This window comes from Danio rerio, chromosome 10 (genome assembly GCF_049306965.1).
Source record: "Danio rerio strain Tuebingen ecotype United States chromosome 10, GRCz12tu, whole genome shotgun sequence".
Taxonomy (NCBI): Eukaryota; Metazoa; Chordata; class Actinopteri; order Cypriniformes; family Danionidae; genus Danio; species Danio rerio.
The window spans coordinates 15,653,307-15,667,581 of NC_133185.1; the positions used below are offsets into that span (position 1 = coordinate 15,653,307).

General features: G+C 36.1%; 1 protein-coding gene across 1 annotated transcript in view; it reads right to left on the minus strand.

Moving 5' to 3' along the window:
• Positions 1-6,399: 6,399 nt before the first annotated feature.
• cntfr (ciliary neurotrophic factor receptor) overlaps positions 6,400-14,275 on the minus strand; it is a 313,919-nt gene continuing 306,043 nt past the window's right edge. Inside the window, exon 9 of the mRNA NM_001098242.2 lies at positions 6,400-7,541. Coding sequence (NP_001091712.1) covers position 7,541 — 1 coding nt within the window. The 3' untranslated portion in view covers positions 6,400-7,540. The remainder of the gene's footprint in view (positions 7,542-14,275) is intronic.

Genomic DNA, 14,275 nt, shown 5'->3' on the forward strand with positions numbered 1-14,275 from the left:
TTCATTAGTTAATGTTAAGTAATGCATTTACTAACATGAACAATACATTTACTACAGTATATCTTCATGTTAATAAATGTTAGTTAATGAAAATACAGTGGTTCATTGTTAGTTCATGTTAACTCATGGTGCATTAACTAATGTTAACAAGCATGAACTTGAATGTTAATAATGCATTAGTAAATGTTCAATTATGATTAATAAATGCTGTACATGTGTTGTTCATGATTAGTTCATGTTAGTAAATGCATTAACTAATGAACCTTATTGTAAAGTGTTACCCAAGATTTTTTTGATTAAACCTTAAAAAATAATTAAGATTATTTTGGATGATCAAAGCATTTTCAAAAAAGCACATTAATCAAAATCTAATAGATTGAACAAAAGGACATTCCTAAAATAAGTGAGCTACACTTTAAGTAGAAATTTCCCAGAAAGAGCAGGTACAGGTACATCAATTTTAAAACATAAATGGCCAGACAGAAAAAAAATCATATAAATCATTTTATAATTATTTAATAAAATATTTATTTAACTTAATTTGTTAAGAAACCATTAGGGGTGTCAGAATCAATGATGATAGTTCTTTTATTTCAAGTTTGTAAAACTTATTTGAGTCAATAGTTAGATTACTTCCTAAAATGTTTCATTTAAATCATTCATGGAGCTGAATGCAATAAATAATCTGTATAAAAAAGGTCGAAAATAAATCTACGCAAACAATCTAGTCTTTATATATAAATTATTTAACAAAAATTATACTGCAGTAAAATATGTGTAGTCTTTTAAAAAGCATGATATACACAAGATGGTATGGGTATGAAAACTTAATTGTTTGTTTTGAAATTTGTGAATCGGAATTTATCCAATAATAAACCTGAAACACACGTGGTCGTTGTCATGCTAAACTTAGCCAATCATGTTATATCAGTGTCATCATCGTAGCTCCAGCAGTTGCTCTTCAGATGCTGCACTGGCTGAGTCTGCCATCTGATCTTGGAGCGCTGTCGCAGTACTTTGATGCCACATGCGACAGTCTCGTGGCGTCTGCGCAGCATCAATCCAGACAACATTTCTAACCAGCATGCATCACTTTAAGACAGATTGTGATCGATCTGCGCATCGCTGCATGAAATCAAATGCACTTTTTGACTTAATAATACTTGTTATTCTATAGAATGCCTAGGAACAGTGTGTGCAAAATCTTCACAAAAAATAATATTTCATACTTTGCCCAAAACCATCAGGCATTCTATACATTTGCTAGGAATTCTGTACAATATTTATTTTATTTATAAACTAATTTGGCCATATTTAGTCTATAATTATACTTATTTTACTTTAAAACTTGACAATTAATACTAAATTATTTTAAAAAGTGATCTGAAAACTGTCTGGTAAGAAAACACTTAGCTATTTCCTGGATAAAATTATGTAATTATTATAGCTTAATAAAATGTATTCCAATGGGAAAAACAAATACCATAGAAGTCAATGATCTCTGGTTATATCTCTGTTAACAACAGAATAAAAAACACAAACTTGTTTGGAAGAAGACAAAGAGTATATGATAGCAGAATTTTCATTTTTGTGAAAACCCCTTTATCCATGTAAAGATATAGTCACTTCAAAGCTGGAGGAGGAGATATGTGGTTCCTCATAAAAAATAAAAATAAATATAATATGCATATATGACTTTTATATATATTTTCTATTGTAATTTTCTGTGAAGATGAGTGAAAAACACAAATGTGTACAAATGGCTCAGATTTTCTTACTAAAATTGTATTTGCAAAGGTGCACAAACACAAATTACAGCCTATATAAACAATATGAAGAAAAATGTAACATATAAATTACTGCGGTGTGTTTTATGGTTTTATGGATGTTAGTGTTTTGCTAAGACCCAGGATGGCTTAATTGAACGTTTCGAATGCCATCATCTGTAATATTCTTAAACCTCGTCTTCCAATGTTAGCTCACATGTGCATTTCTGTCAGAGGGGAAAAAAAATTATTTATCATGGGAACATTATCCACTCTATTATAGTGAGCAAGTGGTTTATTAAAGATCAGTTGGTTTCAGCTGATGACCCAAAAATTTTGTTGCAAGTCAATTTTTGTTCACCACTTTGGCAGTGTTTCAAATGGAATAAATCTACCTCTAAAGGCCACTTTGGAATGAGAACATCCGTGACCTCCGTGTTGCTGCATTGTCCTAAACCAGTGGTGTCCAAGCTTGATTCTGGGGCACTGTCCTGGAGTGTTTATCTTCTATTCAAACATGAAAGCTTCTATTATAAATAGTAAGAGCTTGATTACCTGCTATATTGGACCATGCAAGTGCATAGATTTCCTCTTGACATTGGCAGGGATCTATGAATCCCCCAACCCACCTCCCAAAAGGCGTTAGTGTTTCTGACAAATAGTTTTAACTGAAATTTTGGAATGGTACTCTGAGAGATTAGGAGAACTGACAAGGAGAACTGAGAACTTGTACAGATATTTATTTAATATATTTGTAAACTTTATTTTTTTTTCTACAGCCACATACAATATACAATAGAAGTCAGAATTATCTGCCCCCCTTTAAACTTATTTTTCTTTTTTAAATATTTGGCAAAGATAAAATAAATCAGTTAATTAGAAATGAGATATTAAAACTATTATGTTTAGAAATATGTTGAAAAAATATTTTCTCTGTTAAACAGAAATTGGGGAAATAGTTAAACAGGGCAGCGAATAATTCAGGGGGGCTAATAATTCTGACTACAAAAATATTTTATATTTGCTACTTTAGATTCTATTGTTATTATTAAAACCCAGGCTAATTTTGTAGCCCAATATACATTTCTGGAGAGCGCCAAATTTGTCCCTGGAGCTTTTTGTAAATTTTTTTTTTCACGAATCCATCAGAGGTTTTTTTGCAAAGCTTTTTGCAATTTTTTTTTTCACGAATCCACCAGAGGGTGCTGTGTATGCTTTTTGGGATCTCAAATTTTTCCCACGAGTGCCATTTGCTCCTGCTGTTCTCACCTAAATCCACCAGAGGCCACTGTCGACTGACTGACTGACTGACAGACAGACCAACTGACTGATCGACTGACCCACCCTCCTCCTTCCCTAAACCTAACTGATGAGTGTTTTCAAAAGTACTGATTGACCCGCCCACCTTCTTTCCTAAACTCAAACCCGACAGCGTTTTCAAAAGCAATCCTTGCTACACAATTTGCAATTTCCAGAAATATATACACATCTACATTTCCAGAATGTAAACAAATGTTGCATTATTGTTATTATTTAAAATTGTTATTGTTAGGCGATGTAGTAGGTAGTGCTGTCGCCTTACAGCAAGAAGGTGACTTGTTTGAGCCTTGGCAGTTGGCGTTTCTGTGTGGAGTTTGCATGTTCTCTCTGCGTTTGCGTGGGTTTCCTCTTGTGGGTGTAAGGGCATCCGCTGCGTCAAACATATGCTGGACAAATTGGTGGTTTATTCCGGTGTGGCGACCCTAGATCAATAAAGGGACTAAGCCGAAAAGAAAATGAACTATTCTTTTACATTTAACTGGATATTCTGCTGTTAGTCTTCAGACAATATTATTCACAGACTATATCAGCCTGCTATAACTTTAGTTTAGACTGTACGTCAAAGTAGGTAAAAACACTAACGGTAATGTTACCATTATTATGATGGACTCATTCTGTAGCGAACTTGAGTTTATGTAACCTACACTTTTCTTAGAAAAAAGCTAATGCTTCTTATGTCCTTTCTTTGCTGCTGCCATCATCACTTGTGTGTGTCACCCACCTCACACACATCTTAATCTTGCTCAGGAAAATTAAATTAGTTCATCATAATCATCATAATAAGGCATCACGGTAGCGCAGTGGGTAGCAAATCACCTCACAGCAAGAAGGTCGCTGGTTCGAGCCCTGGCTGTGTCCGTTGGCATTTCTGTGTAGGGTTTGCATGTTCTCCCTCTCTTGAGTAGAGAATGGGATTCTGCATGTCCAGGTTAATGTTTATTCATCTTCTTTTCGGCTTACTCCCTTTATTAATCTGTGATCACTTATCCAGCATATGTTTTACGCAGTGGATGCCAGGTAAATGTTGACAGAACAATTTTTTAAAAGCGATTTAAATTATTTTTATAGTTGGTGGATATTGGTGAGAATATGTCCCCTGTGTCCATGCTAATTCTATTCTTCTATGATATTCCATGCTATTTCTCCTGATACCATCCCTGGTTATCGCCTACACTTTATGTGCATTGGATTGGCATGAGTTCTGGCTTAGGCAGCCCACTGGCTCAGTGGTTTAGCATTGTTTTCTTACAGCAAGAAAGCCATTGGTTTAAGTGCATGTTCTTTCAGTGTTTCTAAGTGAGTTGGGTAAACAAAATTGGCAGTGTATGTGAATGAGAGAGTGTATGGGTGTTTTCCAGGAAGGCATCCTCTACATAAAAAATATGGTAGAATAGTTGGTGGTTCATTTCGCTGTGGCGACCCCTGATAAATAAGCTGAAGGAAAATAAAAAAAAAAAAAAGAGTTTTGGCTTATGCTTTGCTAGTTTGTGCTGTACTTATTGTGTTGGTGAGTATGCAAATGGGATGATAGGTCTGTGTTCTTGCGCATTGTTACCCTCGCTCAAAATTGTCCCTGTTAAGTAAATTTGGCCCTTGATATCCACTACAAAAACAGGTGTATTCAATATCAGCCGATTCGAATGTTATCACTCAGTTTAATGGGCGCTATCAGAGGTTATCAGCTGATAGATATGGGCCACAAGGGCCCTTCTGTACCTACTGCTAGGCTCAAAAGGCTGTTATCATCCATCCACATGGTTAATCAGCTATATATCACATACGGCTGTGGCCAGAAGTTAACGAGAATTATTTATTAAATTTCCTATTAATTGTATTTTAGTAACATCATCCCCTACTCCAACCCTAAACCCAATGGTCACAGTAATGTAAAAACAGATCTGGATCTTTAGTCTTCTGTTTTAGTATACCTGATTTACCATAAGAAATATTTATATTATTTATAAAATTTTCCATCAATAGTATTTTATTAATGACTTCCCCTTCCCCAACCCTAAACCCAACTGGCACAGTAATGTAAAAACAGATCAGGGGCCTCATGTATCAACCCTGCATATGCACAAAAACTTTGCGTACGGCAGATTTCACGCTCACGTTTGGATTTACTAACGATGAAATAAACATGAGAATGTGCGTTGGTTCACGCCAACTTTATGCCTGGCATACGTGCATTTCTGGCGTGTGTTTGTTTTATTTCTATTGGCAACTCCTAGAGGTAATTATCTTAAATTGCACACTAAAACTTTGAGCCGTGCAATGGCAGCTGTATGAGACGGGATCATCCGCATGTCTAGCAGGTATAAAAGGTTTCCATACTATGCAGTTGACCAAATCTGAAGACTAATTTGCATGGATGAATCAGAAACATTGTGATGTTCAAATGCGCTTAACATAATACAAACTTATTAATGATTCCTATACTTGTCTTCCTCGTGATAAAGAGTAGGCAAAATCTCATATGTAGTGGGGGATAGAAAAATTAGTTCATCCAACGCCGGATTCGAACTGTGTTCATGGTCAAACGTGTCAAAACATGTTGCCATGTTTGTTACGAGCTGCGCCACTCACACTGCTGCTTGCACTCTCTTTAGTTATGTTTTCTGTCAATCAAATGGTGATGTGCAAGAAGCACTCAACTAGCTCATTCCAAGAGGTGTGCTATTTGCACAGCCTAAATCGACACTAAAATTTTTTACACCTTTACATCGAACCATTTCTTCTTTTAATTCACTCACAGTGCGAGGTTCAGACCTAACTCAGTTAACCACGTCAGCTAAACTTTCCCACTCCATTATTTTTTCATTTGTTAATAATTCTGGTGGACAAACTTGCAAATAACACATTTTCTCCGGTCTACTTCTAAAAGGAGCACCTCGAATTCACATTCTCAAGTAGAGTCATTACCATATTTATATGGGGGAGGAGACAGGGAGGGGTTTTGCGCTCGTGCATGTGCCCTCAGTTTCAGGTTAAGTCGGAGGTACAAAGAGAATATGCATGGGATTCAGCGTGCGCAGTGTTTCATACATCGGAATTTTTTCGTACGCAATGTTTTAGTGTAAAGTCAACGCAAGTCTTCGTACATGAGGCCCTTGGAGTCTTCACTTTTAGTATATCTGATTAACCATGTTGATGGATGATAACAGCCTTCTGAGCCTACCAGAAAGAGCAGAAGGCCCCTACTAACCCATATCAACTGATAACCACTGATAACCCCTATTTAATCGAAGGATAACATTCAAAGCAGGTGTCAAAAATCAATGACATGCACAAAAAGACAGATTCTACTCGTTGTGAAATGGTCACATTTAATGAACAACTTCTCATTTTATATACATCTATAAAAAGAACCCAGATACAGGTTACAAGAATCTAAAGCTAATACATACATTATTAAATAATAAACTTTTTCTCATGTTAAAGATACATATCATAGTTTACAAAATATGATCAAGGAGAATTAAGCAATTATGAAGGTTTGGAAGAAGAAGAAGAAATCAAAAAAAAAAAATCTAAGTTTCTAAAATTATAGTTTATTCAATAATAACAAAAAAAAAAAGAGGAAGTGAAACAATTTCTCCAAGAAGGTAGTATTAAACTGTGATATTGACTAGAAAAAGGCTGCAGAAACAGATGGTGAAAGGCAAATAGTGAAAAGACTGAAAATACGATTCCGAACGGTGCTTAATCTTCAGACGGTCCGACGTGACACGTTTTTCTTCCTGTTACAAAAAGGCAGTCCAGGACAGTCCAAACCAATTTGTTATTTACAGTTTCAACTTCTCTTGTGTTCAGGGGCCCAAAAAATGGATGAAAGAAAAAAGAGGTAAACGAAAGGAATACAACAGTTATTAAATGACGGCCTTCGAAATCAACGTTTTCCTCCTCGGTCTTTGAAGCTCATGACGATTTTGTACTGCCAGTTTCAATCCCTTACAGACACAGGTTTGGGGAAGCTAGGAATCATGGGAAAAAATTAAAGAAACTGTCCAAGTCTTTGGCATGATGAGTTAGCTGTATGTCGAGGAAATCACAAAATTAGCTTTTTTCTGTCCTCTGAATGGTTTGAAGGAACAAAATGGGGTGGAAAAAAATCTTGTGAGACAAAACAAAAGTGTGGTGAATGAATTTTGTTTGTTGGATTGATTTTGTTTTTTGTGCTGCCAGGCAGGTGAGTCTTGTGTCCCCAAATCTTTTGCTCCCCTGGGGTTTGGTTCCTGTGTCTGCGTCTGGTCTTCCGTTGACTTCAGAGATGTTAAAATGTTTTACTGTGGTCCTTTTGTAAATGTCTGCGTTTATTAATCTTTCTAGGTCTTTTTGTCTTTTGTGAGAAAAAGAACTTGAATTAAATTATCAATGCACGATATCTATTAACATGTGCAAAATAGAAATAGAAGACTCCTCATATTTTTTTCCACAGGAATGAAGCTCACACATCTGAAAAAGAAGAGAAGGTAGAAAATATTTGTTAGCTTTCTGATGAAACATTTAGTATATTTATCTTAATGTGTAAGGCATTTGTTTATCATCCCAATCAAATTATTACTTTAAATCCCCAAATACAAAGTCAAAACTATGATATCTAAAATAAATTAGATAAATATACATTTTAAATTAAGGATATCAATCAAGAATAAATTGAATATTAAATGATTATACAATTATAGAATACATTTCATGATTAGTCATAAATATTCACATAAATATGTCTATAATTATAAACATTCACATACAGCACTCATCCAGCCTCTTAAACCTTCACCCTTGTGTATTACTCTGCCCACATACAGCGACAAGCAGAGGACACGTAACAGTTTGACAAATATTACAGCTTTTGGACAACATAATGTTCCTTTGAGGCTTTTTTTACTCGAGAATGCAGTTGTTTAGATTGCAACTCTGCAGTTTATTTATAAGGAAAGTGCCTATTTTTTAAAAATTATAATTTCTGAGAGACGGTCGATGGGCATTAGCCTGTCTTTGAGCAAATACGGTTGATGATGTTCACCCACAAGATGGCAACAGAGACTGCATAATAAGCCCTGAGAAAAAAAAAAAGCGTAATTTCAAACTAAAGCTGATCAAATCCATCCTTCCATAAATAGGACTATTGGATCAATCCCTTCACCATTAAACTTTCTTAGATAAGTTAACAATGTTTGATAACAACAAATTTTCTTTGCCGCTTCATTCACCTAAAGGGGAACTTGAGGCCTAATGGTAGTGAGTTGAACTTGGAACTCAAAGGTAACTTGTGGTTTTCTTTAAGTTTAGTATAACTTTTGCACAAATTGAATCCAGAAATCATGTCTTAAAGATGATCTCCTATGGTTGAAATTATTTAATGCAGATAACGAGTCAAATATTGTATCAGTTGATTATGTTTTCACCCATTGTGTGACCAGTAAACAATCAACCTATTAACAATGTTGGATTTAAAAGGGTGACAGGCCTATATGAAGAGTTAATTTAATTTTTTTGGATCACAGAATTTGCAATTAAAATCTTCTATACTTAATGTAAAAACATGACTGTCTAAAAAAAACAAACCTTCTAAAAACATAAAAATATGACATCTGAAAACTACAAAAATATCTGATATTTCTAAAGTTCCTGTATTTCAACCTGCAGCACTCAAATGGATGATGTTCTGAAGCTTCTCATCCTGTTCCTATGGAATGATATTTTATTTCATCTTATTTATTAAATAAGATGCTAAATTGTACACTATAGCCATTATATATTTCTGGATGGTTCAGTTGCCATTTTCAATTATTGTTGACTTGCTCCTCAATATACCCTCACCATTTCTCTGTTACTTTTTTGAAGTATAATTTCCATCCATACTCCAATCACTTTCTTAAAAATAAATACATTTTCTCAATTTCTCATCTCAAGCTTATGCAAATTACGGAGAATAGAAACTAATCAGAGGCCTCGTTTTTACGGTGTCATCATGTACTGTAGACTTCTTGCAAATTATTTTACAATATTTTGAAACTACAAAAATACAAGACATTAAAGTATTTCGATACAAAATATTAAGCTATTTTTTATTAACCCTATCAAAAACAAATTACAATATGCTATTTTGTATTTGAAATACGTATTTGAAATACATATATCATAAATACTACCCATTCCTGCTCGTGCCAACGCATGCCTTCCACCAGTGTCGATATACAGCCACATTGCACTGCTACGAATATGATATTCCTTATATATCAGGGTTTCTGCAGGTTACTTCAAGTCAAATTTAAGACTTTTAAAAAGCCTTTTAGGAACATTAAGAATTAAATTTTATACTTATACAGGGTTAAAATGTCTAACAGATTTTGTGAATTGTATTTTCTTGCAATGAAGAACTTAAATAATAATAAAAAAATGTTTTATTAAGATGTATTGTTGGTCAAGGGATGGATGTCAGCCCAAATTGAGCAGCTTTACTTGGACAAAGAAAAATTAAGATCTGTTTAAAATTATATACCTACAACACAATATGTCAGTGACATTTTAAGGCTTAAAATTTAGGTTTTGAAATCTGTAAATTTTGGTATTACTATAATGAGAAATATGGTGAAACTGTGCTTAAATGTCAAGAAAATGATTAAAAATCCTTTATAATCAAAGCAATAATCAAGGTCTTTACAGTGTCTGGAAACATCCCCCACCAGAGCACTTTTATACAGCGGTCAGCTACTCCAACATAAATTACTGACACAGTATTGCAAATGAGAACAAACAAGACCCATTGAGAGCAATATCCCAATAGCTCTCTCTTGAGGCCAGTGGAAAGCTGTAATTGGTGAGCAGCGACTCGTAATACTGCCTTTAATTTTGTCTTGGCCGATTACAGACTGACCAATTAAATCTCATTCCGAACAGCTCAGTGTGCAGGTATAAAGGAAAGGTATTTCTACGTCTACATGGCCTACGTCTCGAGAGGGTGAACACATCCTACCCTCGGGGCTCTATCATACACTTCCTCCTGCCTTCTAACTCCATGCATGAGTTTGCTTTAATTAGAGATAGGCTCGTTATGCTGTGTTGCTGAGTTGTAGATAACAGGCATGCTGTAAACATATGGGCCGAGCGCTAATGAATCTCCGGCTTGTTACTTGGCTATCTCTTCCTGCTTTCTGACTCCTGGAGGGGATCAATGAGGTTTATATGGCTGTAAGCATCCATAACTGGGTCTCTCAGATTGTCAGAGGTTTCTGGGTGGATTGTGCTGGTCTAATGAGCTGATGGTCAACAATGTCAACACTGTCAACAATCTCTACATTTGTCCAGATTAAAGAGCTGACTGGACTGTAATTGTTTCTAAGAGTATCCGTTTCATATTATTATGCAATAGTGATTTTTTTGAGAGTGAGACTTTCAAAGTGTCTAATCAATAAATAATAGTGTGTATGCCTGTTGAGAGTAATACAAAATCATGCTGGGCAAGAACTTTGGGCACTTTAAAAGCTGAAGTCTGAGGACAAGAATCCATCCACCCCAAAGATTCAAACCCAGACCAATACCCAGACCTACTAATAACAATACCTTAATCCATAACAGACCACCCCAAGACCAAGATCAATGCTAGACCTGTGAGATTAAGATCAGTAACAGACCGCTTTAGACCTTGAACAATACAAGACTCCATTATTAGTTCCATCTGATTACCTAGAGTTTCTTAGGGGTTCTTGGTGGATTGTGCTGGACAAATGGGCTGATGGTCTCTACAGTTGGCTGTAGTGTATTTGTTTCTAAAGGCTGATTTATACTTCTGCGTCAAACGGCGACGTATGCTAAGGCGCTGACACATAGCCCTTCTTTGTGGCCGTCGGCGTCGCTGACGTGCACCTCTCAAAAAATGTAACTACACGTCGTTACAACGTGTAGCGCAAGCTCTGTGATTGGTCGGCTTGGTAGCGCTGACGACTCTGGGCGGGACCGAGAGCCGCGCGAATGGCGCGAGCGATTGTTTACAAGTGTGGAGTCCCGTGAAGGAGCTCCGGATGGAAAGCTTTGTTCTGTGTTTACCTCATGTTAAAAGTTGTTGCACGTCTGCCGGTTCCTGCCTCAAAATGAGCAAGTGTGAGCCACTTGTACATCCAGGAAGCATTCAGGAAAAGCAAAACAGCAGTAAAGAAACTCGACACAGAGGAACATTTACACCTCACTGCCAACTAGCGTTTCGGAAGCGTTAATGCGCCGTGAGTTACGCCAGTAACTTGACGCAGAAGTATAAACCAGGCTTGAGAGGGTCCATTTCATATTATTATGCAATAATGTTTGCTTTGAAAGTGTGACTCCTTCAGTAGTCTGCCAGTGTTTGGTCAATTGATAATAGTATACATGGATGTCAAGAGTAATACAAAACTATGCTGGACAAGAACTTTTGGCACTTCAAAAGCTGAAGTCTGACTTGAAACGATCCACCCCAACAATTCCAATCCAGACCAATACCTAGACCTACAAAGACCTTAATCAATACCAGAGCCCTGATAGTCAACACGATAAAAGAGCTGACTGGACTGTAATTGTTTCTGAAAATGTCTATTTCATATTATTATTGAATAATGTTTGCTTTCAGAGTGGGACTCCTTCAGTTTTCCAATGTCTAGTTGATTTATAAACAGTATGCAATATGAAAGCATGCTGGACAAGTATTTTGGGGACACTTTAAAGAAGCTGAAGTCTGTAGACTTGAAACCATCAACCATAAAGATACAAACCCAGACCTATACCAGACCTACCAAGACCTTAATCAATACCAGACCCCCCCACCCCTCCCCAAACTAGACCAAGATCCATACTAGACCTGTGTGGTCAGGACCAGGAACAGATCCCCTAAGATCTAGACTAAAACCATACTCCTGTATCACACATATCACTACCACAAACCAATTACCCCAAGTTCCTTCTTTAATGATCCAAAGGTCTTCAGTACTACAACTCACAGTCACAAACTCCCAAAGGGACCTGATTAAAGAGCTGACTGTACTGTAAAGCTTTCCATTTCATTTTGATATAAAATGATGTTTGTTTTGAAAGTGGAACTCTTTCAGTAGTCTCCCGATGTTTAGTCCATCATGAACAGCAGGTATGACTGTTGTGAGTAATACAGAATCATGCTAGGCAAGTACCACCCCAAAGAGTCAAACACAGAACAATACCATATCTACCAAGATTTTAATCAATATCAAACCTCCCAAGACCAAGATCCATACCAGACCTGTTATTTCAGGATCAGTTACAGATCCCTTAAGACCTAGAAAAATACCAGACTTCTGTATTACTCATCTCAATGCCACAAACTGATTACCCTGACTGTTTATTGTCTAATATTCCAACGGTCTCCAGTTTGGTGTCCTGTATTGTAACTCAGAGTCACAAACTCCAAAGGAGTCCAGATAAAAGAGCTGATTGTACTGTAAAGTTTTCTAAGTCTACATTTTATTTGTTATAAAACAATGTTTGGTATGTGAGTGGAACTCTTTAAGCAGTCTCCCAATGTCTAGTTCATCAAGAATATCAGGTATGACTGTTGTGAGTAATACAGAATCATGCTAGGCAAGTACTACCCCAAAGACTCAAACACAGAACAATACCAGACCTACCAAGATCTTAATCAATATCAAACCTCCCAAGACCAAGATCAATACCAGACCTATGAAATTAAGATCAAAACCATAGCTCTTTAGCCCTAGAATGATACCAAACTCTGATTATCCAGAGTTTTTCAGGGGTTCCAAGTGGATTTTGTTGGTCAAATGAGGTAGTGGTCTCCAGTTAGGTGTCCTGTATTGTGACCCACTTTCATTAGTCTCTACAGTTTTCCAGATGAAAGAGAAATGACCAGACAGTAATTGCTTCTAAAAGCGTTAGGAGTAAATATTTGACTTCTTCAGCAGTCTACCAGTGTTTAGTCCATTAAGTCTAATACGTTTGACTGTTGAGAGTTGTACAAAATTGCACTCTGGAAACACTTTGGGCATTTGCTAAGGTCTGATGCCTTGAAACAACCACTTCCAAGTCAAGCATTTCTAGCGCAAACAAGCTAGTGATATTACTGAACTTAAATAACCCTTCTTGCCCTATATGATGCTCAGATTGATCTTTAGCAGATCATCTTGACCACATCGTCATCTCTAAATGCATTGAGTTGGTTGGTCAGTGTAATTTGTCATCAAATAAAGGAGGTAACATTCTTAAAATGAATAAACCACATAAATAATAATAAACAAAAACTTGCACTATCAAATAATGGTTTAAATTACAAGACTGTAAATTATTTTGGCTTTGTATTGGCTCAACACTTGATGTACAATATAAAACCACTTAAAAACGCATTGTATTCAATGACCTTTACAAACAGACTCACAGATTCTACTCATTGTTAAATCATATTTAATGAACAACTTCTCATGTTAAATACATCCATTACAGCTGTGCTCTAAATATGGGCCAAATTATTGAATCTTCAGCTTGTAACTTGGATTTTGATGTAAACATTTTGACGATTGAGTTAAGTACAACATCATATACTTTGGGCACTTAAAAGCATCATCCCAAATACTCAAATCCAGACCAATACCTGACCTACCGACACTTTAATCAATACCAGATCTCCTAAGACCAAGATCAATACCAGACACATGAGGTTAAGATCAATGCCAGACCCCTTATGATATAGAACAGACTCCTTTATTAAGTTTATCACTACAACACCCCGTTTACCTAGATCAGACCTCATATGACTCAAATCAATACCAGGACCAGTAAACCTCTACTTGAGTAGACTGTCTGCGTGATGTAATTTTGATTCTTTTTAAGAAACCATTCTATTTCAAAAAAACGTAGACATTAGTGCATGTACAAAGAGTTGAGTAAGTTGTTGAAAAGAAGTGTTGAACTCTATGTGTCTATCTATGCATATAGTAAAACTCTAATTTGAAAGGTAAGTATGCTCAAACCAGCAGTTTGGCAGCTAGGAATTTTGGGCACACGGGTCAAAAAAAAACGAAAAAAAAAAAAAAACACTGGACTGTGGGATCCTCCCGACCTCTGGGTCCTTTATGTTCCACTTTTTCCCTCATATACAGTACACTTTCATTCATCAATCTTTATACCTAGAACAAACCCACCAACAGCAATACTAGCCTACCAAGGCTCAGATC